This window comes from Emys orbicularis, chromosome 9 (genome assembly GCF_028017835.1).
Source record: "Emys orbicularis isolate rEmyOrb1 chromosome 9, rEmyOrb1.hap1, whole genome shotgun sequence".
NCBI classification, from domain to species: Eukaryota; Metazoa; Chordata; order Testudines; family Emydidae; genus Emys; species Emys orbicularis.
This window is the reverse complement of record NC_088691.1, coordinates 74292373-74313294: the sequence shown is the minus strand read 5'-3', so window position 1 is coordinate 74313294 and position 20922 is coordinate 74292373. Positions and strand designations below refer to the sequence as shown.

The 20922-nt window shown below is 40.1% G+C and overlaps 1 protein-coding gene across 3 annotated transcripts in view; it reads left to right on the top strand.

The window, feature by feature from the left end:
- XRN1 (5'-3' exoribonuclease 1) overlaps positions 1-12448 on the top strand; it is a 77744-nt gene extending 65296 nt beyond the window's left edge. Inside the window, exons 31-43 of one of the 3 annotated variants that reach the window (XM_065410507.1) lie at positions 2916-3141; positions 3834-3935; positions 5812-5907; positions 6206-6320; positions 6858-6919; positions 7456-7566; positions 8096-8224; positions 8507-8663; positions 9860-10041; positions 10323-10436; positions 10526-10643; positions 11544-11704; positions 12155-12448. In XM_065410507.1, coding sequence (XP_065266579.1) covers positions 2916-3141; positions 3834-3935; positions 5812-5907; positions 6206-6320; positions 6858-6919; positions 7456-7566; positions 8096-8224; positions 8507-8663; positions 9860-10041; positions 10323-10436; positions 10526-10643; positions 11544-11704; positions 12155-12448 — 1867 coding nt within the window. Of the gene's footprint in view, positions 1-2915; positions 3142-3833; positions 3936-5811; positions 5908-6205; positions 6321-6857; positions 6920-7455; positions 7567-8095; positions 8225-8506; positions 8664-9859; positions 10042-10322; positions 10437-10525; positions 10648-10731; positions 10747-11523; positions 11705-12154 lie in introns of all 3 variants that reach the window. The other 2 variants (XM_065410509.1, XM_065410510.1) reach the window with 2 other exon arrangements.
- Positions 12449-20922: the final 8474 nt, after the last annotated feature.

Here is a 20922-nt window from a genome sequence, read left to right as displayed (position 1 = left end):
TACATTTCTCACACAGGAGGTTCCTCAGGTTTGTTCTAGGAGCCAGCCACTTTCAGTACAAAGTTCTGTCCTTCGGACTGTCCACGGCCCCACGGGTATTTTTGAAAGTTCTCATGGTGGTGGTGGCTCACCTATGCAGACAAGGGGTCATAATATTCCCCTATTTGGATGATTGTTTACTCAAAGCATTGATTCAACAAGGGGCACTAGAAGCTACTTAAAACACAATAGTTCTTTTCACATGTCTAGGCCTACAAGTAAATGCACAGAAATCAGCATTTTCACCAGCGCAGAAACTGGAGTTCATCTGGGCCTACCTCAGCTCTCCGGAGGCTACAGCCTCACTGCCCCAACAACAATTCACGGGGGGACGGGGGACGGGGAGCCCTTATGGCACACTCCCCCATGCACAACAGTCTTCAAAAATAAAGTTACTTAAAGACCACATCCCAAGTTCTTACCTAAGGTTGCCTCTTCATTCCATCTAATCAACCCATTCACCTCCCATCTTCCCAAAACCCGATGGGAATAAAAGAGAAGCAGCACTTCACACCCTGAATGTCGGAAGGGTGCTAGCCATTTACATCGAAAGAACAAAGACTTTCACAAAGTCACCAAAATTGTCCTTTCCATCACAGAACGATCAAAAGGAAATGCCATATCTAAACAGGGGCTGTCTAAATGGATCTCCAGATGCATTGACTTTTGTTATCACCAACAACAGCTACAACCCCCTCCAGGGACTCTCATACACTCCATCAGAGCTCTTTCTGCTTTGATAGCCTTCCTTAACAATGTCCCCATTATGAACATCTGCAAAACAGCAACCTGGGCATCCTCCCATACATTCACACAACTTTATGCCATAGAGCAGAATTCATCCTCGGATGCTTTATGCGGATTATGATTTTGTCATCTGTCACGACTTCAACTCTGAAGCCCCTTCCTTCCACCGAGGGGCACTCTAGAGTCTCCTAAAGTGGAGCATCCACAGGGATACTGCTAGAAAAAGAAGAGAAGGTTACTTAGCCTGTGCAGTAATTGAGGTTTTTTGAGATGGTTATCCCTGTGGGTGCTCCACTACCCTTCCTTCTCCCCTCCTCTTCAGAGTTTTCACACTGGATACTCTGAGATAGAGAAGAAACTGAGGGGGGGGTTGGTCGCATGGTGCTATGTAACCAATTGAGGCGGTGCAAGACGGGGACAGCGCATGTGCAACCCAACCAGGCACTGGTACTATAAATCTGCGATTACAAGCACAGGGGTGCGGAATCACCTAAAATAGAGCACCCACAGGGACAACCATCTTGAAGAGCCTCAGTTACGGCACAGGGTGAATAACCTCCTACAGTTATGCTCCTGTAACAGGCTCTTGCCTCATCCATTTTCAGATCCTGCTGCTGCCTCAATGTCCCCTTTTCTGCAGCTAAACCAACCAATGCTTTTTGTTTATTCTCCCCTTCTCTAGTCTGGTTTATTAATATAAAATAAATGTGCAGTGGGGCACACTCCCAGTTTGGAGCACCCCCTTGCATCCATGCTTAATGTCACCAGTATCCTGAGCTGAAGCACCTCTTGCAAGCTGTCTGTCTCTCACATGGTCTTCTGTGGCTCAGCCTTTCTGCCAAGTGACATAAAGTTCAACCCCCTTTTGGGGTAACTGAAAGATCCAAATGAAAATCCAAATAATTTTTCTGCTCCCTTAGGCTACTGAAGTTTTCTGCTTCCACTTCCTAATCTCAGGGCTTCCTCCTACAGGAGACTACTGTGCTCCCTGTGAATCTCTTCCAGTTGTTGTAGGCCCTCACCACCAGAAGCCTACTCTACCCCCTGTGGGTTTCTCTCCATAGAAGAGTCTATGCAGATGTCTCCTCTGCAATGTCTCCCTAGATCTTGTCCCCTTTCCATGCCCTTCCTGAGCTCCTAATTCCCTCTAAAATATTTTGCTCCTTCTGCAAGTAGCTCCAGACATGCCTTTCCTTATGGCTGGTAGGGACAGCTTCTTCCCCAGTCCTTCCTGACCCCAGAACCCCTCTGGGTTCCCTGCAGCTCTCTTCCCTTCACCCTTGTATCAAGCATTAGGTCCCAGCTCTGCCAGCCCACTCCAGACTCTGACCCTCTATGGAGAGATCTCTTCTAGGTCTTTCCTACCCTCTGGTGGTTTCCTACTTTGAGGGAGCAGGCAACCTCGTACAGAAGTCCTTGCTCTTGGGCTACCCTGTGATCCAGGTCACCTAACCCAGCCACCATCCCAAATCATCCCCTGAGAGGCAAAGTAGGGACAGGTGGGGCTGATCCCAATTTCCCTTTAAGGGCCGGCTCATTCTATTATGGATCCCAAATTCATATTTAGGTACTTAAATCAGTAGTCATATTTTCAAAAGCACTGAGTACCCTACAACTTCCATTTTAGGACACTTTTTTTAGGAAATTGTGTGATATAGAAGTTACTAGAAACCAGGACACTAATGTTTTGTGTTTTGATTCTGGTGCTGGCTTGAAGTGTGACCTTAGGCAAATCACTTAATATCTTTGTGTGTCAATTTATCGTCCTGTAAAATGGTTATAACAATAGTGACCTCAAAAGCATGCTGTGATGATTAACTAATATTTATAAAGTGCTTTGAACTCATTGCTTGAAAGGGGCTATGTAAGCTCAAAGAGTAGTATTATGTATTATATTTAACTTGGCTAGTCACCAAAGGCAGGCAGGAGGGAACATCATATGGTTAACATCATAGCCAAAGGACATTACTGCAATTTTAATACTAGGTATGGTCCCAGGTCTTGCTATCAGTCTTGAATCCGTGGCCTTTTAGCCCAGAGGCAAAAGTACTATTAACTGAGGCATACAGGCAGTGGACAATCAACAACTTAAAACAATTATCTAACTTGTTTTTCTCTTTTTTGTTTAGGTGCTCACCTGCTAGAGGTTATCGTCTGCCAACAAGTGCCTTAATTAACCTATCTCATGGTAGTCGGTCCGAAACAGGAAATCAGAAACTGACAGCCATAGTGAAACCACAACCAGCTGTGAATCATTACAACTCATGCTCATCTGATTCATCATCTGTATGCTCACAAAAAGTGCATCTAGGAGGTCTCAACCATTCTCCACGTTCCCTTTTTGTTCCTACTCGAGTAAGATCTTTCTCTTTAGTTTATATACAATCCTTTTTCCATAGAAATGGAGTTAGTACTGTGGTTGGATCTTCATTGATACTGACAGAATTTTGTATTTTTCATGGTTATGTTTAGACAGATTTTAGTGACTCAGTAATATATGGAGCCTTTTACACTAATTCACTAACACACTAATTCAGATCCATCCAAAATTCAAATTGCCCAAAACCTTGGTCCCTCTGACAGCAGTTTGATGGCCTTTGTGAAAGAAGTTGGTAGCTTCAGTCCAGTTACTAGTGGGCAAGTGTCTAAAGTAGCCTTTCTATTAGCAACCTTGGCAGAAAGACAACTATCTTCTTTTTTCCCACCCCCATCAATAGTGATTGTTCCTCTGGATCAGGATTGTATCCCTGCTGAGAATAAATTGAAGACTTAATTTTCCTGTGCTATTTTGTACCTTGGTGAGAATTCAGTTCATTTTGGAAATATAATACACAAGAAAAATGGCATGAATAAGACTGAGTTGTCATAGGCCTAATTTAACTATTTTATCTTAATGAGCAGTTTCTTTAAAGAACAATGAGAGTTTGAGGGATGATTTCTTGTTTAAGAATTTTCTCATAATGTAAATCTGTGGAAGAAAAATCATTCTACAAAATAACTTAAACAATGAAACACCTCTTACCTACTTTTTTAAATCGATGATTTAGCAACTGAATGGAAGACAGCATTACAATCTCAGGGCTGAAAATCAGGGCAATTCCATTTCACTACAGAAAGGATCATTTTTGGGCAGCAATCAGAAACAAAAAGTAAGTGTTATGATTTGTTATTGGGTATTAAAAATCCATATTCATTTTATGTGCAGATGGATTTAAACCTTTTGAAAACATTGGTGCAAATATCACTCACAATCAAACGGAAAATTAAATTGGTTGTTGTTTAGCAAAGTATACTTGCCAAAAGGAAGTTATACACTATCCTGATCATCACAGTATAAAAAGATAATGGATTCAAATGAATACACAGTAAGAGTTAAGCTGTTGCTGTGAGTATGGCTGGATTTCCAGCTTGCTTGTTAGTATTTGTAATGGCTCACTATTTACAGTTGTGTCCTTTTGCCATGGCTTTACAGATTTTTAGCACTGCCAGACTACCCATGTCAAACACAGGTGTTTTGTAATCCAGATTCAGACTGAGGCAGCCTTTAATGAGTCTGTAAGGAAGTGAGTGTATTACCCCATTTCAGTATGGATTGATTTAAATCAAGGCAATTTAAATCATTATTTAAATCACCAAGTGGAAAGCCTTGAATTAAATCAATTTTAATTAACTTTTCCATTTGTACTTCAGTTATTTTCTAAAGAATGGTGCATTGTCATTGATATATCCATTAAAATGTGTTGATTTACAACTAAATAGAGCATTTTTGCTAGATTTGGTCATCTTTGTGCTACACTATCTGTATTCATTTATTTAAGCAATTATATAGCTGCTTATTTTTAGATTCTTATTGTACATTTTAGATAAGAAAATGGTGAAAGATATTTTGCTTATTTACTAGATAATTAACTTTTTGCTAATGATTTATGGTAACTGGAATTTAATTAAACATGCAAAACAGCATATAAAATTTATTTTTATTAAACAAAACCTTAACTTTTTTGGATCCATAAACTTCTCTTTTTGAAACATGTTTCACTTTTCCAACTAAATGATTTATTAAACAGAGGGAGTAACTGTAGTCAGTGAATTAAACTGACTATTTCAGGTCAGCCTGGGAAAATTTTCAAATAAGTCTAAGTGAAAGTGGCTGGAGCTTAAGTTCCTACTTACCTAAGTCTCTTGAAAATGAGACAGTCTCCTAAGTAACTTAAGCTGATCTGTTGTGCCATATGTATAAAGCTTGACCTCAAGAGTTAGAATTTTTCCCCTGATTCTTTTTTTATATAGAAAAGGAGCATTTAACTCAAAGTTTTTGATAGAGGCTCATTGATTCAGAATATTTATTTTTATTTAAATGATTTAAGAGATTATAGTAAGTTTAAGCCTTAACATATTTTATATTTAAATCAGATTTCATTTAAACAGGTTTATTTTTAAAAAGAAAAATGTAGTATAATTTAAATGACAAAATTAAAAAAAAAACTGATTTAAATTTAAAAAAAAAAAATCCAAAAAAATCTTTGATTTTTTTATACGCATCTTCCCATTTAAGCCATAAGATCCTCTTAATAATTGTTGTTTACATATTTGAGCCCCATTCCTACACAAATGCATGTATAACTTTACTCAAGTGAGTAGATCTGTTGGATGAAGGTTTGCAAGATCAATGCCTTAGCAATGAAACAGATAATGGCCTGGGAACATGCATGCCTTTGGAAGAAAACTTGAAATGCATTTTGTTATACTCTTTCATTTTAGTAATATTTAGAGGTTACTGGTGAAGGGAAAACATCAAAACAAACTAATCCCATTTTAACATTTTTAGGGAAACACTTAGGGAAAGTCATAGTATAAATATTTGTGGCCTAGTTTTCAGAAGTTACCAACACCTTAAAATTCTTTTTGAAGTCATTGGGAAGGGCAGTTGCTCAGTACCTTTGAAAATCAAGCCTTAAGAATTTATTTGTATCTCTATTGATGCAAAAGTTGTATTTATAGGTTTTTTTAAAAATATTTTGCCAGGCTCAGAGTAAACAAGATGATGAATTTTGCAGCATTTGGCAATCACTGCAAGGGTCTGGAAAATCTCAACATGTTCAACAAAATATGAATGAAAAGGTTAGTGTATAACTGACATTGTGAGTAACATTTTCACTGAAGTTCCTTCTGTTTAGAGAGAAAATATGTTATGTATGGACAACGTAGAATATAGAGTTATCTCTTCATTGTCACTGAATTCATCACAAGGTTAAACATTTTTAGGCTAATATCAAAGATCAGACTAGCTAGTTTTGTGTAATATGATAAAACTTTATTAAAAATTGTAGAAAGAGGTGATGACCTCTTGTAAAGATTGTAAATGATTGTGTGTCTGTCTTCTGGTTAATATTAAATGTGTGAATATTTCAATTCCTAGGGTGCAATCCTACCTCAAGAAACAAAGCCAGGAACTGACAACCAGTTGTACAAACCAGGCTTCAATGAGAGTACCCTTAAAGGCCAGCAAAGAAAACAGGAGCCATTTAAAAAGTGTAAGTACTATAATTAGAAATCTAGTTTTGAAAAACCTGGCTTGTGTTTCTGATTGTTTATAGAAATATCTGCAGAGTTTCTTTGCCATCAACGTTTTATAAACAAATGGTTTTACTGTAATATTTTGGTCAAATCCTGGTCCCACTGAGCCCAAATGGACCAGGATTGGCTGTTTTTAAGCATATCTGACCTCTCTACAAATTGACCCACATTATCAAACTTATAGAGGATGTTTTGCATGTACAACCTTTGGAAGCAAAAGTAAACATGTTTACTAGACACGAGTAAAGCTACATAAGCATTATCACATAAATTTAATGTTTGCTTTTTTTATCCTGTCAAGAAAAGTGCATAGGAACAGTGAAGTTGGAGTTAACAAATATTTGATACATAAACTCAAATATAATTCTGATTTAAACTAACTGGGGACATATAATGGTTTCTGGAGTCAATTTGATTATTTTCGTATCTTTTAAAAGCAGTTAAAAAGAAATGGTCCTTTGCGCAGCTGATAATGTAAACTAATTTATTTGTAGTTAAAGAAGATTCTAAAGTTCCAAGAAATGAAGGTCAAACACACAAAATATCAAATAAACAGGTATATTTCCTCTTATATTGAGAACATGTATTCCAATAATTATTTAATTGTTTTTATTACTATTTTCTAGTTCGTCATTTTACAAATTTTCTCCACTGAGCAGCTCAGTGAATTCTGCTGCCAGCTATCAGAAGGTTCTTGTATTTGTGGCAGTTTTTATCCTTTAGAAATTTTATATAACATTGTACCATTGTTCTTGGAGCCTTTACAGGCAGAAAATGAGAGGTGATGCTTTTGTCAGACATGATACATATTATGACATGTCATTCCAAGACTGATGCTAGCAAGCATGTCAGAAGTTTTTTTAATCTCTTCCATTGTTTTCATTATTCTGCAGTTTTTCTGGCTTCGGATGTTTAAAGCTGATACTATAATTGCAAAACATAGATGTTATCATGGATTTTCCATTAGGGTGTAGTCCATTCAGATACAAGAATGATAGCTTGTGAAATACAATTTGCAGATTATTTTCAGCTGATCTACATTTTAACTGTGAGGTGTTAGTGTGTAATAATCAATATTGCAATTTCTTTCAGAATTTTGCAGGAGCAAATAAATATAATGTTAAGCTTTTGAAGAGGAATGAAAGTCCAAATGTGCCTGTAATTCAGAAGGCTTCAGTTGATGAGTCCTGTATAGCTGGGAAGGTAAGAGTTGGCTCGTTAAATGTGAGCATGCTTCTGACTAGTTTGGCCCTTTAATGCTTAGAGGGATTGGCAACCTTTCAGAAGCGGGGTGCCGAGTCTTCATTTATTCACTCTAATTTAAGGTTTCGTGTGTTTATAACTAAACTATTGTTGTATGTAAAGTAAATAAGGTTTTTAAAATGTTTAAGAAGCTTCATTTAAAATTAAATTAAAATGCAAAGCCCCCCGGACTGGTGGCCAGGACCTGGGTAGTGTGAGTGCCACTGAAAATCAGCTCGCGAGCCGCAGGTTGCCTACCCCTGGCTTAGATACTTTCAACTTGGAAGTCAATCTATGCCCACAATCCCCATTGACTTGAATGGAGTTCCACATATAGAGAGCCACATTAGGATCAGACACTGACAAAACTAAATAGCCCGAAGTAGACTTAATCTTTCTTTAAACCAGTTATTTCTGGTCATGGCATTTATTATTTTAAGTACAAAGTTTTACATTCATTTTTTAGTATCTTCTTACCTCTCTTCCTTAGAAGGACTATGAACTTGAAAATCTTCTAGCATCTTTGAAAATTTCCAAAGAAAATGAAGTGCAATCATCTTATCCAAAGGAAGAAAGAGTCACCAATGAAGAACATCTGTCTCCACAGTCTTTTGCTATGGTTTGTGTATTGTGGGAGCCATTGGGTGACAATTTAGCATTTGCTTTCTTAGCTTCTTATACTTCTGTTTACAAACAAAACTACATATTACTTTATTAAACATAATGATATTTAATTAACTTTTATTAAAGCAAATAACATATATAGTTAATCGTAAAATATTACTTTTCAGGGAAATCAAAAGTTGCAATTTTGGTTATCATTATGCAGTATTTTTTATTCACTTTGAATAGTGCTATCTAAACTTCGTTGGATTACTGAATATTTTCTTCTTTTCTAAAGAAAGGAACACAGATGCTCAAAGAAATTTTGAAGATTGATGGCTCTGACATAGAAACCAAGAATGAAACGAAGCCACTGATTAATGAAGTTCCTGCTTCCTCTGCTAGGCAGGATTCCCATGGGGCTGCCATGCAGCATAGACAAACAAAAAAAATGGGTATGTACATATACCAGCTAATCCTCGACAAAATAGGCAAAAGAGCCTTATGTTAACTTATCTCTACAATTAGTAAAAAGATTGCTATTGATACTGGTTTTCAGGATCAAACAGTAGAATTTTCCATATTTTCTATCCCCTTTTTACAATTCAGCACTGGAAATCCCTACACTACCCAAGTAATCTCTTGAATGCGTAGTATTAAAGTCAGACATTCTGAAAATACCAGGAATGTATTCAAATATACTTGTGTTGTGGTCAAAGACCCCCACGCAGTCATTTTAGTTCAAAGACTCAAGCCTGAGGCCAGTTTATTGACATACATACCAGTGCACTGGGGTGTAGTCCAGAGACTAACACCCTGAGCAGCAGCTCGCAGGCTGCTTTATTTCGTCAAACCGCAAGCAAAGTACAAACAATAGTCATGAGTTAAGAAATTAGGGTTGGGGTTAGTCCCTCCCCCAAACCGCGAGTTAAGAAAGTAGGGTCGGGGTCAGTCTCTTCTCCCCCCCCCCCCCCCCCCCCGGTACCTTCCTTATTAATTTTCCAAGAAGTGGGTGTTTATTTGGGTAGAGGGGCGCTTGGTGGTTTTCCCCAGGGGTGGTACTTGGCACCAGTTTGGGTACATTTCTCAAGACACGTTATTTTCCGGGGTCTTTTGGTTAAAGATTGGGGGGGTTCCATGGGACGCCTAAAGAGGATCTATGATTGGCTATTTTTGCAGATAGCTGGAATTGGAAAATGTTGCAAATAGCTGTAGCAGCAAGGATGATTAACTCTTTGCAAAAACAATTTCTTAATGTAAGCGGATATTCTATTTTTCGAGCGATTTCATAAACTTGCGGTTATTATATTGCTAAAGCAGTTTCTTGCTGCAGCTTTTAGCATTATTCTGTGTTTCTTTCCTTCCTTCCTTTCCCCTCCTCTGGTCATTACCTTTGACCGAGTTTGGCAGAGAATCGTGTTGTTCAGGCTTTAGGCCTGCTCTACTCTGTGTAAAGGCCATCAGCATAACAGATCTCTGTTGGAGGGTTTATTTCGGGGCCCACAGATTCAAAGCTCTGGCTATCAAAAAGAAGCCCCCCCCCCCCCCTCTATTTCCCCACACTTGCTTCTGTGTTGGTGTTTTAGAATTGTCATTTTATATTTTTGCCTGATACTATTTTTTTCTTTCTTTCTTTCTTTCTTTTTTATAGCTGCTTACATGAACAAGCCTCATAGTGTAGGAGGCCCTCATAATGCTCAGGTTTTGGAAACTGGAGGTCACCCTCTCCTTGGCCCACAGTCTGCGTTGTCTACCCCAGTATCTGAACTCTCTCGTATTTGTTCCCTGGTTGGAATGCCACAACCAGATTTCTCCTTCCTCAGAACACCACAGGTAAGGCTTGTTTTATAGGTAGAACTACAGGCCGATGGAGTAAGCTGCACACATGTAAATCATGCCCTTTGCTATGAATTTGCACTAATAACTAAAATCCCAGTGTAGATGAGACCTTAGTGCCTCTTGTTTGGTTTGATTCATTTCCAAAAATAAAATACTAAAAACTATTGTATTAATTTATGTTAATCTGTCTTAATTTTTAGCTCTTCTGTTTGCTTGCATATAGTGATGACAAAAAAACTTTCATGAAAAAAATCTATTTTATGTTATTTTCTTAGACCATGACAGTTTGTCAAGTAAAATTATCCAATGGCTTATTAGTACATGGACCTCAGTGTCACTCTGAAAATGAAGCCAAGGAGAGAGCTGCATTTTTTGCATTACAACGATTGGTGAGAACAGTGTATTGTATAACACCTAGTATCTTTGTCTTGTTTTATTGCATTGAGCCTGTTATAATAAATTATTCTCTCTTAACTAGAGCTCTTTAGGAGTGAACTTTTCTTTGCCGCCACCTCCACCGGTGTTTCCAAATTATCAGTCCATGGGAGGTCCTGTACCACCTGGATCCATTCCTCCAGTCTTCACCCAACCCACTGGTAGGTATTTGAGTAATACACTTTTTTCAAATAATTGAAAACTTGACTGTAATTCTAATAGGATTTTGTGAAGATGGGTGACTTCTAGAGAACACCATTTTAGGTCCTGCTGTATGTAAATGTACCTCTGAACCTCCTTGAAAATGGAAATTCATGAACCTCCTCTCCTGGACACACACACTAAAAACAAAGAATTCCACACCTTAACATTTGTTCGGTTGTTCTTCTCAGGACATATGTCAATGTGCTATCTATTGGTTTTTCTCCTGAATACAATGGGAAGCAGTCTAGAACTGTTGGTCCTGGTCAGCAGGAGGGAAGACGCATCTACTTCTAGGACCTGCCAGAAAGCTCTGCTTTTGTGATTTCCCCTCCATATCATCTCAACAGTTCTCTAGTATTTTCTCCTATAGCTAACAATCATCTGTGAATTGGCAAATCAAGCCACTCTTTGTCATATTTTTTGGAACCAGCTCTCCTGAGTCTTTTCAGTACTTCCCTGAGATACTATGTAGGAAGCCTGCCACCCTCTGCCAAGCAATGTCGTGATGTAACAACCCAAGAAAGCCTGCTGAAAATTCCCATGGTACCATTAATGCTCTGCTATTTTTGTAGAGTGTAAGAAGGGTTGTGACAGTAGTGACCAGCAATTAGGCAGTTAGCAATAGTGTAGGATTCAAGTTCCCCAAGCAGGCACTGCTCCCCCACTTCTCCTCAGTCTTTGCATTGTTGACTGGATCCAGAGAGAGTGCATTCTGCCCTCCTCAGTTGTAAAACAGGGCCTTTGTGGTGAAAGAAGCAAAGTGAAAAAATATCCTGGAGATACTCTGGGTTTGGAGAACTCCCCACCCTCCTAAAAGGAAATAATAGAAACTAAAAGTTGTTTGTTGTTTTTCACAGCTAATATGATGCCTCCATCATCTCACATGTTTGGTCCAATGCCATGGAGAGCTCCAGTGCCTATTCATGGCAAATCTTACTATCCTGGTTCATATCCCGGGAATATGCCTCTTGCAGGAACTGTACCAGTTGGTACTCACAACCAGTTTATTCCTCTACAGGTAAGCATGACAGGAATTGTCTCGAGATCATATTTTTATAAAAGATGTTAAAAGTATTTATATACAAGCTGAAAGCCCATGCTATCACATGGCTGTAACTTGTAAAGTCAAGTGTATACATAAGTTGAAAATGGCCGAGAACTTAAAAACTGGTCCGTATCAGACCCTGAATGCCAGTGATGTTTCAACATGGTGATATTCTGAACAAAGAGAGCTCTCAACCATGCTTGTAGCTGTTTCCATGTCTTCACACTGACTCCACAATATTCTAGGCTTCAGGGTGACAATCGTGTAATCTTATAATAGAGATATGATAGCTGCAAAGACACTCCCATGATACATTGTTTAGTTTTAGAAAATTATTAAACTGCTCTATATGCATTTTTATAGTGGTATATTTGCAGTTTTGTGAGACTACATTCTTTTAAATAATATTTATTTGATTTAAAGGTAACTAAAAAAAGGGCTGCTAGCAAGAAAAATTTCGAGTTCAAAGAATTCCAGAGCTCCCTTCAAGCTGTACCACTAAAGAATGAACAGCTAATGTATTCTGACACCAAGCTCATTCAACAAGATACTTCAACTCCTTTAAAATCTCCTCAAGCTGTTCAGTCTGCTGTTTCTTTTCAAGACAACGTAGCTACTCCAGGCGTTCCTCATAACAAATCAACACCAAACATTTCTAGCAAACGAAAGCCAAGAAAACTGGCTGTCAACTTTGGTGCACCAAAATCTTCAGAATAAATACTGTAGCTAGATTGATTTTATCTTTCCTCTTCCCCCAGTGTTTTTCGTATATATATAAAATTTCATATATATAAAATTTATGATTTTTAAGGATAGATATAGAGATATAGATATATATATCCTTAAAAAAATCATAGTGCTATTTAGAAAAATCAACCATTTTAAGTATGATTTTATTTTTCCTCTTACCCCAGTGTTTATATCTCCTTTAAAAAATCATAAAGCATTATTTTAAAAAAATAAGTATAATAAAGAGTGAAAGACATTTCAGTTGCTAGGCTTTTCCAGGCTGTTGATAAATACATATAAAAATTATGTTAAAATTTGATTAAAGATCTTGACTTAAACTGATAAAAGCCAGAAAATCCTGAATTAAGGTCACCACACGATCCATTGGTGCCTAGGTCTCTGAACACTGGCTTACATTCTATAGCGGGTGAGCAGCAATAATATTAGAGTGGGAATCCTAATTCAGAATTGCCTTGCTTTTGTGGTGGGGTATGGGGCACTGAACATTGCTTAACATGAGCTTTTGTATTTTAACTCCTTTTTTATAAAATAGAGAAGGCTTTTATTTACTTGTAAATTTCGTATTTATTGGGTCTCTAGGTCCTTCTGATCTGAAGGAGTGGAATAGAACTTAAGTGTGGTGGCACTGCCAGATTTGCTGTCACTACATTCATTTCTAGGTTTCATACCAAATGGTAGCAGTTCTAAAACTCTCAGATGTTAGACATCATTGCATATCTAGAATTATTGTTACAGGATGAATTTTACAAAATGGCAAAGTAGATGGGTTGCTAACAGAGAAGGGGAATAAATTAATGGGAGACAACTGGCTTATAGAATACAGGAAATGCAAATTGACTTGCAAACAGAAGTTCTCACTTCAAATTATATTAGTAAAGTTGCTAGTTATGATTCATTTTAATATCTGACTCCACTTTACTAGTTAACCAACATACATCTCCACTACACATCCACATGCACTTCTTCATGGACTCCAAAAACCACAAAAATCCTGAATTTTTCTAAATTATAAAAGGAGTAGAGTGCAAAGGTATTTGTATATATAGCATGTTAATCAAACTCATGCTCATCCTTTGAGCCAATTTCTCCCATCTACAGTTTTCACCATAGAGTGAACTTTGTAATCTGGCAGTTTCTCTTTTCTAAATTATTATTTTTTTGTTTGTTAGCTGTCTTTTAATAGATATTTTAATTTCATGATAATATATGGTGGCAGAGGACACACTAAATTGTCATCCTTGAGTTAGAGTTCTAAGCTTATTCCCTAATAACATCCAGACAAAAAAAAATTGATTTACCTTTTTGGAGGGAATTATCACTTTAACTAGTAATATCTTCATTCTTTATGTATCTACTCTATCTAAAAGAAAGAAAAAACTGAAAGGGCCCTGTACTACCTTATGATCCACGCATCCATGCAATTTTCATTCATCATAACTGAAAATTGTATGGATCCAAAGCAAAACTTGGTCTGATGTCTCTTCTCATTTGGCGCACTCTGCAGATGTTGGCTGGGTCTGCACCACCATTTTTACCTTATTCTTGTCTGTCCTGGTGAAAATACTTTTCCTCCAAACCCTAGAAGCATTAGTGATGTGTCAGACTTTAATCAGTGATTCAATACATTGTCTCTAAGCAGACTTCATGCAGCACATGCAAGTGTGCAGAATTTTCCTCGGTTTCTTGTCTTGCTATTTTGCCAAGGTAACATAGCTTCACTTTCCTATAGTAGTGTCCAATTTCATCTCACAGATGTTTCTCTTGCTAAGGTTTTTGATTCATTTTCCCAAAACTGTTTTTGTCTCCTCTCTGCTGTCCTTCCTTTCAGGGGTCTTTGATAGCTATTGCTATTTCTGTCCTGCCCATAGACAGTGTGTTCTCTCAGAAATTTTATTCTGTCTTTTTTGGCCAGATATTTGTCTTCTGGGCCTCTGATACTCCAATCCTTTTATAGTAGTCTGTACATAATCATAAAACTCTTCTGGTTAAGCTGGATTGACTGTACCACAGAGATGACAGATTCTGTATGTGGATCCAGTATATTTAAACTCTGATTCCAGAAATCATGTAGTTTCAGATTATTTTTATGTCGTGCCTTGTTAGTCATTCAAAATCCCTGCACATCTCCAGGCTAGAAAAGCAAACTGCAGGTCTTTACACTGATTAACTTTTGTACAACTTTTTTTAAGGAGATAGTGAGTCTCTCAATAGCAGCTAGCTCCTACTTAGTCTCAAAGGTTCATCTGTATTCTGCTGTGTTGTGTGCTTTTCCTTAAATCTAATGCTTTCCAATGTGAGTTCATTCTTCACAATGTGAATTTTAAGATCTTTAATTATTAAATTGATTGAAACAATTTCTTGTTTAAATTAACTTAGATTTATAGGGTTCAAAATCCTGTTTCTCAGCGGCAACACCTATCAAAATATATTTACTCTGTCGTATTTTTTGAGATTTGCCTTTTAGAGGATCTTAAGGTACATTCCACTAAGTTGACCTTCACAATGTATCGCATCAACAACATTAGGGATGATGTTGGCATAATACTGATGCTGGCATAAATATTTTTAAAATGTTGCTTCTCCTAACTAGATTTCCAGACCCTGAGTTCCCAGTCTTTTGTACTATTATTTGATCTCCAAGGCGCGATCTTTTGAAAAACTCCCATTATGGAGAAAACTGCATTATGTTCTGCTAGCACACCTACAAACCTTCCTAAGAGATTCCAATCTCCATAAAACCTTGTTTTTCAGTGTTATCCCCAAGATGACATGGCGAGTAGATGCTGGGTGCGGATACTAGAGTCTCTGTTGAAATACTGAATTACATAGTTTATAATGTCCTCTTGTATCTAGATAGCCAGATATGCAGATATGTAAAGAATGATTTGTGAAGGAGACTATGTCAATGCCAGTATAAATAAACCATTTTTTTTCATGAAATGGTTACTTCTTTCAAACCAGGAGCTGAATTTTTTCCCCAGTGCCACTGAAACTGCCATATTAAATTTCTATACATAAGTTAAATATTTGATTCTGTATCTGCAGTGTATTGTATTAGTCCCTATTTCCTAGTTACCCTTACTGTCCATTTTATCTGTATTTATGGGTTCTGTAATGTCCACTACCTGGTGCCCAATCAACTTACTTTAGCTTTCACATGTTCTGTTACATGTGATACATACATTGACCTATGCCATATCATCTATTATTTCAGCTCTTTTGTTTTATATTCTATGTCAACTCTGTAATTATGTTTAATTCATACAGGTATAATTTTAAACATTCATTTTTCTCATAGATATAAAGTATTTTGTAAGTACTGGAATTTTTCATTCGATCTTATACAGAGCAGTATTTTATTAAAAATCCAGAAGGGAAGACTTTTATGTGTGCATTTTTGTAGTTTGATTTTTTTAAAATAACTTTTCATTGTTTATCTGCCAAGTGAAATGTTTTCAATTTGCATATGAATGGATATGGAATGTATTTTTTTGTCCTGTTTAGTGTTAAGTTGTGCATCTGCAGATTTCTAGCATGTAGTTGCATAAAGGACTGTGCAAACATATTTTAAAATATGAACTTAAGATACACTGAAGGATAAAAATTATTCATAAGAGTTAAATGCTATATAGAATTTTAATTCAACAGAATAATTTTATAAACCTGTTCGTTGTCTGCTTGGATTAAATATTGAAACTAGAAACATTATTTATCTTAAGTGTTTTATATTCAAGTGCCTATTATTTGGGAACAACCCTGCCCTTAATCCAAAGTTCCAGAGTTGGATTAAACTTGTTAAAAACCAAATTGCTCTGATTCCAAAAAGCAGCAAGCTTCCATTCTTCTTCGAGTGATTGCTCCTGTGTATTCCACAGTAGGTGTGCGTGCTCGCCACGTGCACTGGTGCCGGAAGTTTTTCCCTTAGCAGTATCCGTAGTGGGGGAGCACCGCTGCGACCTCTGGAGTGGTGCCGACATATCGCGCCATAAAGGGGGCTGCGTGATCCCCCCACCCTCAGTTCCTTCTTGCCGCCAGTGAAGGTAGTCGGAACTTTGTGCTCCAGCTATGCTGCAGCATTCTAGCCTTAGTGGCCACATGGCAACATGCACCTCAGTGGTGCGACATGCCAGGCTCCGGATGAGGCCCCTCCAACTCTGGTTGGCCTCCCGCTACTCCCAGGCCAGGGACGGCCTGGACAAGGTTGTTACGGTGCCGCCAACGGTGGTTGCCGACCTCCAATGGTGGATCCTCCCGAGCAACATGCTCCGGAGGGTATCCCCTTCTGAGAGCCCTCTCCCTCACTAGATCTAGTGTCGGATGCCTCAGCCCTGGGGTGGGCAGCCCACGTGGGGGACTTCAGGACCCAGGGTATGTGGTCACCGAGGAACTGTCCCTGCACATAAATGTCAGGGAACTCAGGGCAGTGCGTCTGGCGTGCGTGGCTTTCCGCCAGAACTTACAAGGGGAAGTGGTCAGAGTCCTCACGGACAATACCACCGCAATGTATTACATCAACAGGCAAGGGGGCACGCGCTCCAAGGCCTTATGCCAGGAAGCCCAGCTCCTGTGGGAGTTCTGTATAGCCCACAACATCCTCCTCCGAGCGTTCCACCTATCCGGCGAGAGCAACATGCTCGCAGATCGCCTGAGCAGGGTGTTCTCACAACAACACGAGTGGTCCCTGCACAGGGAGGTGGCAGAATGGATTTTCCTTCAGTGGGGTACTCTCCAGATAGACCTATTCGCCACTGCCCAGAACCGCCTGTGTCCCAGGTTCTGCTCCAGGGTGATAGAAGGCGATGGGGCCATGACGGACGCGTTCCTGCTCAATTGGTCAGGGCCCCTGATATACGCCTTCCCGCCCTTCCCCCTCATAGGCAGGGTCTTACAGAAGGTGAAGTCAGATGGGACGAGAATTATCCTGATAGCCCTGGATTGGGCCCGTCAACATTGGTACGGGACCTTACTGCAACTCTTGGCGGCCTCCCCCTCGCAGGCTGCCACTCCGCCCGGACTTCCTCTCCCAGGAGGGAGGTCGTCTCCTCCATCCCAGCCTAGCCCCGCTCCACCTGATAGCATGGCTGCTCCGTGGCTAGATGCGGAGGAGGGGAGGTGTACCGAGGCTGTTAGACGGGTCCTGCTTGAAAGAAGGAAGACGTCCACACGGAGGGCCTACCTGGCTAAGTGATATCGGTTCTCCTCATGGGCGAGGGAGAGAGGTTTCTCCCCCGCATCCGCTCCGCTCCAGCTGGTCCTGGACTACCTCCTGTCCCTTAGGACCCAAGGGCTGGCTCCCTCCTCGATCAGGGTGCACCTGGCGGCCATTTCGGTCTTCCACCCTCCGGTGGCGGGACAGTCAGTGTTCTCTCACCACATGACTTCCAGGTTTTTAAAGGGTTTGGACAGAGCGTTCCCTTATGCTAGACCCCCAGTTCCTCCTTGGGACCTGAACCTGGTGGTGTCACGCCTCACAGGACCTCCCTTTGAGCCCTTGGCCACTTGCTCCTGGTCCCACTTATCTGAGAAAGTGGCGTTTTTGGTGGCTATCACCTCAGCCCGCAGGGTTTCGGAGCTTAGGGCGCTGACCTCGGATCCCCCGTACACTGTCTTCCATAAGGGGAAGGTCCAGCTTCGCCCGCACCCGGCCTTCCTGCCAAAGGTGGTCTTGGCGTTTCATATGGACCAGGACATTTTCCTGCCAGTCCTGTGTCCTAAGCCCCATTCATCCAATGAGGAACGACGCCTACACATGCTAGATGCGTGTAGAGCGCTGGCCTTTTACTTAGATCAAACAAGGCCATTCCGGAAATCCCCTCAGCTTTTCGTTGCTACGGCCGAGCGCATGGGGGGCAATCGGTTTCCACCCAGCAGATCTCCCGCTGGATCACCTCGTGCGTTTGCACCTGTTATGACCTGGCAGGGGTTCCCCCGCCTCCTATTGTTAAGGCGCATTCGACGAGAGCCCAGGCCTCATCTGCGGCCTATGTGGCTCATGTCCCTATTCAGGACATCTGCAGGGCTGCTACATGGTCCTCTGTCCATACTTTTGCATCACACTATGCGATCGTCTCCCAAGCAAGGAACGACACCGGATTTGGTAGGGCGGTGCTCCGCCCGGGCAACCCTTAACCTTTATCATTTAGAACTCCTACCCACCTCTGTCAGGTATAGCTTGGAGTCACCTACTGTGGAATACACAGGAGCAATCACTCGAAGAAGAAAGGACAGTTACCTGTTCCGTAACTGGCGTTCTTCGAGATGTGTTGCTCCTGTCTATTCCACATCCCACCCTCCTTCCCCTCTGTCGGAGTTGTCTGGCAAGAAGGAACTGAGGGTGGGGGGCCGTTGGCACCACTCCAGGGGTCGCAGCGGTGCTCCCCCACTACGGATGCTGCTAAGGGAAAAACTTCCGGCACCAGTGTACGTGGCGAGCACGCACACCTACTGTGGAATAGACAGGAGCAACACATCTCGAAGAATGCCAGTTACGGAACAGGTAACTGTCCTTTTTACTGGAGCGGTTTCTTGATGTCCCACCACTAGTCATTTAGGAGACCAAAGCATGACTTTTCAGTGATGATTGCCAGTCAGTTATAAATGAAACACCTTCAACTAGCTATTGAGGATCTGCTTGAGCTTCTGCTGCTAGTTAAGAGCAGCAGTCAAAAGATAACACTTGATTTTGTAAAATAAATTAAATTAGGATATCTCCATTATCTCCTAGAACTGGAAGGGACCTTGAAAGGTCAGCGAGTCCAGCCCCCTGCCTTCACTAGCAGGACCAAGTACTGATTTTGCCCCAGATCCCTAAGTGGCCCCCTCAAGGATTGAGCTCACAACCCTGGGTTTAGCAGGCCAATGCTCAAACCACTGAGCTATCCCTCTCCCCTTGTAGTGGGAGAACATAGTAACAGGGCCCCCACATAAGCTGCTGTAACCCTGTAAAGCCTAGAGATGACTGAAAGGCCATGAGGAGCCCAACAGCCAAGAATGAGAAGTTAAAGGTTTTTTCCCCCAAGGAATACAGTATATGATCTCTTGCCATGAAGGCACCTGGAAAAGTAAATATCAGTGACATCACATTCTGGTATAAAGCCATTTCCCATACTCGGCCCAGAGAGCTCTGCAGATGTTTTCCAGTCAGAGCAATGTAATAATATTCCCCTCATCTGTCAGGCAAACCCTTGAACAAAGTAGACAGAACATGCACTGAAGATAGAAATTGAGATGCATGTAAACTCCTTAAAGAAAGAAACATATAGTTGTTTTGTTCTTTGAATAAATAACAAGTTGCTACATAAAATGATCAGTGTCACAAACCTCAACATTTTAAAACAAATTTTAAACTTTAAAAGCCTTAACAGGCAATTGCATTATTTTCTTTCATTCTTATTTTGTGGGGGGAGGGGGAGAATTCTCTCCTTTGAGTGCTTGTCCATATGTATTTCATTCATAGTACATGTGCCCCAGGTGTCAAGTTTGAATTCGTTTAGCCAACAGTGTCTGTTGAAGCTGTGCCTGTGTCCTGGTGTCCCAACCCAAGGACATAAGGGTGTGGAGTGGGCCCAACTATCCCTAAGTTCCATTTTGCTGCTTATGAATGCAAGTAGATCAGGAGGTGGCAGCACACTGCCTCTCATGAATCTGCAACCCTAGGCAGCTGCCCAAAAATCTGCCCTTCGTTAGGCACCTGCCTAGTTCATCTATAGCTAAAGCAGCCCCCATCCAGAAGAGACTTCTTGGGAGTCACCAAAAATGAACAGTTGTAAAGTAACTACATTAATGTTGGAAGGGAAATAGTGTGAAGTGTGCTTTAATTGGGGTTATCATATCTCTGTGAGAGATGTGTTCTGTATCTTAAAAAATAGAGACAAAGAACACTAAGGAAGGAGTGAATAAGGAGAATGGAGAAAATAGAGAGGGGAAGTGGAGGAGCATTTAGGGTTCTGTGTAAATCCTCCGCTTGTAACTCAAATGATCAGATGGTAATCTATCCCTAAGGGTGAAGATTACCGTAAATGGAGAACATACCCTTTTTTGGATTACAAGAGAAATAGTCCGAGTGTTCATGGGGAGAGTATAGGACCTTGGGGGTCCAGCAAAAGCACAGTTGTTTGGGGTCTAATTTATATGCTATTCTGGTATTTTTGGATTTAAAGAAAAGGGAATGCAGGAAACAGAGAGAGGGAACTGGGGAGGTGGAGGGAAATTATTACAAGAAATACAAAAGTTTACAGCCAAAAGCCAAGCCATATTCAGGCACGCAAATGCAACATAATTAGAAACAAGAGAGACATGGCCACACAAGGCTTCATGCCATCAAACAGCTAAAGAATCAGAGTTTCAAGTTTTTCAGCAAAGTGAAATAGTTATCAATGGTTCTTCCTTTTAAAGTAACATCTTTGAATGTCAAAGGACTAAATAATGACACTAAAAGGAAA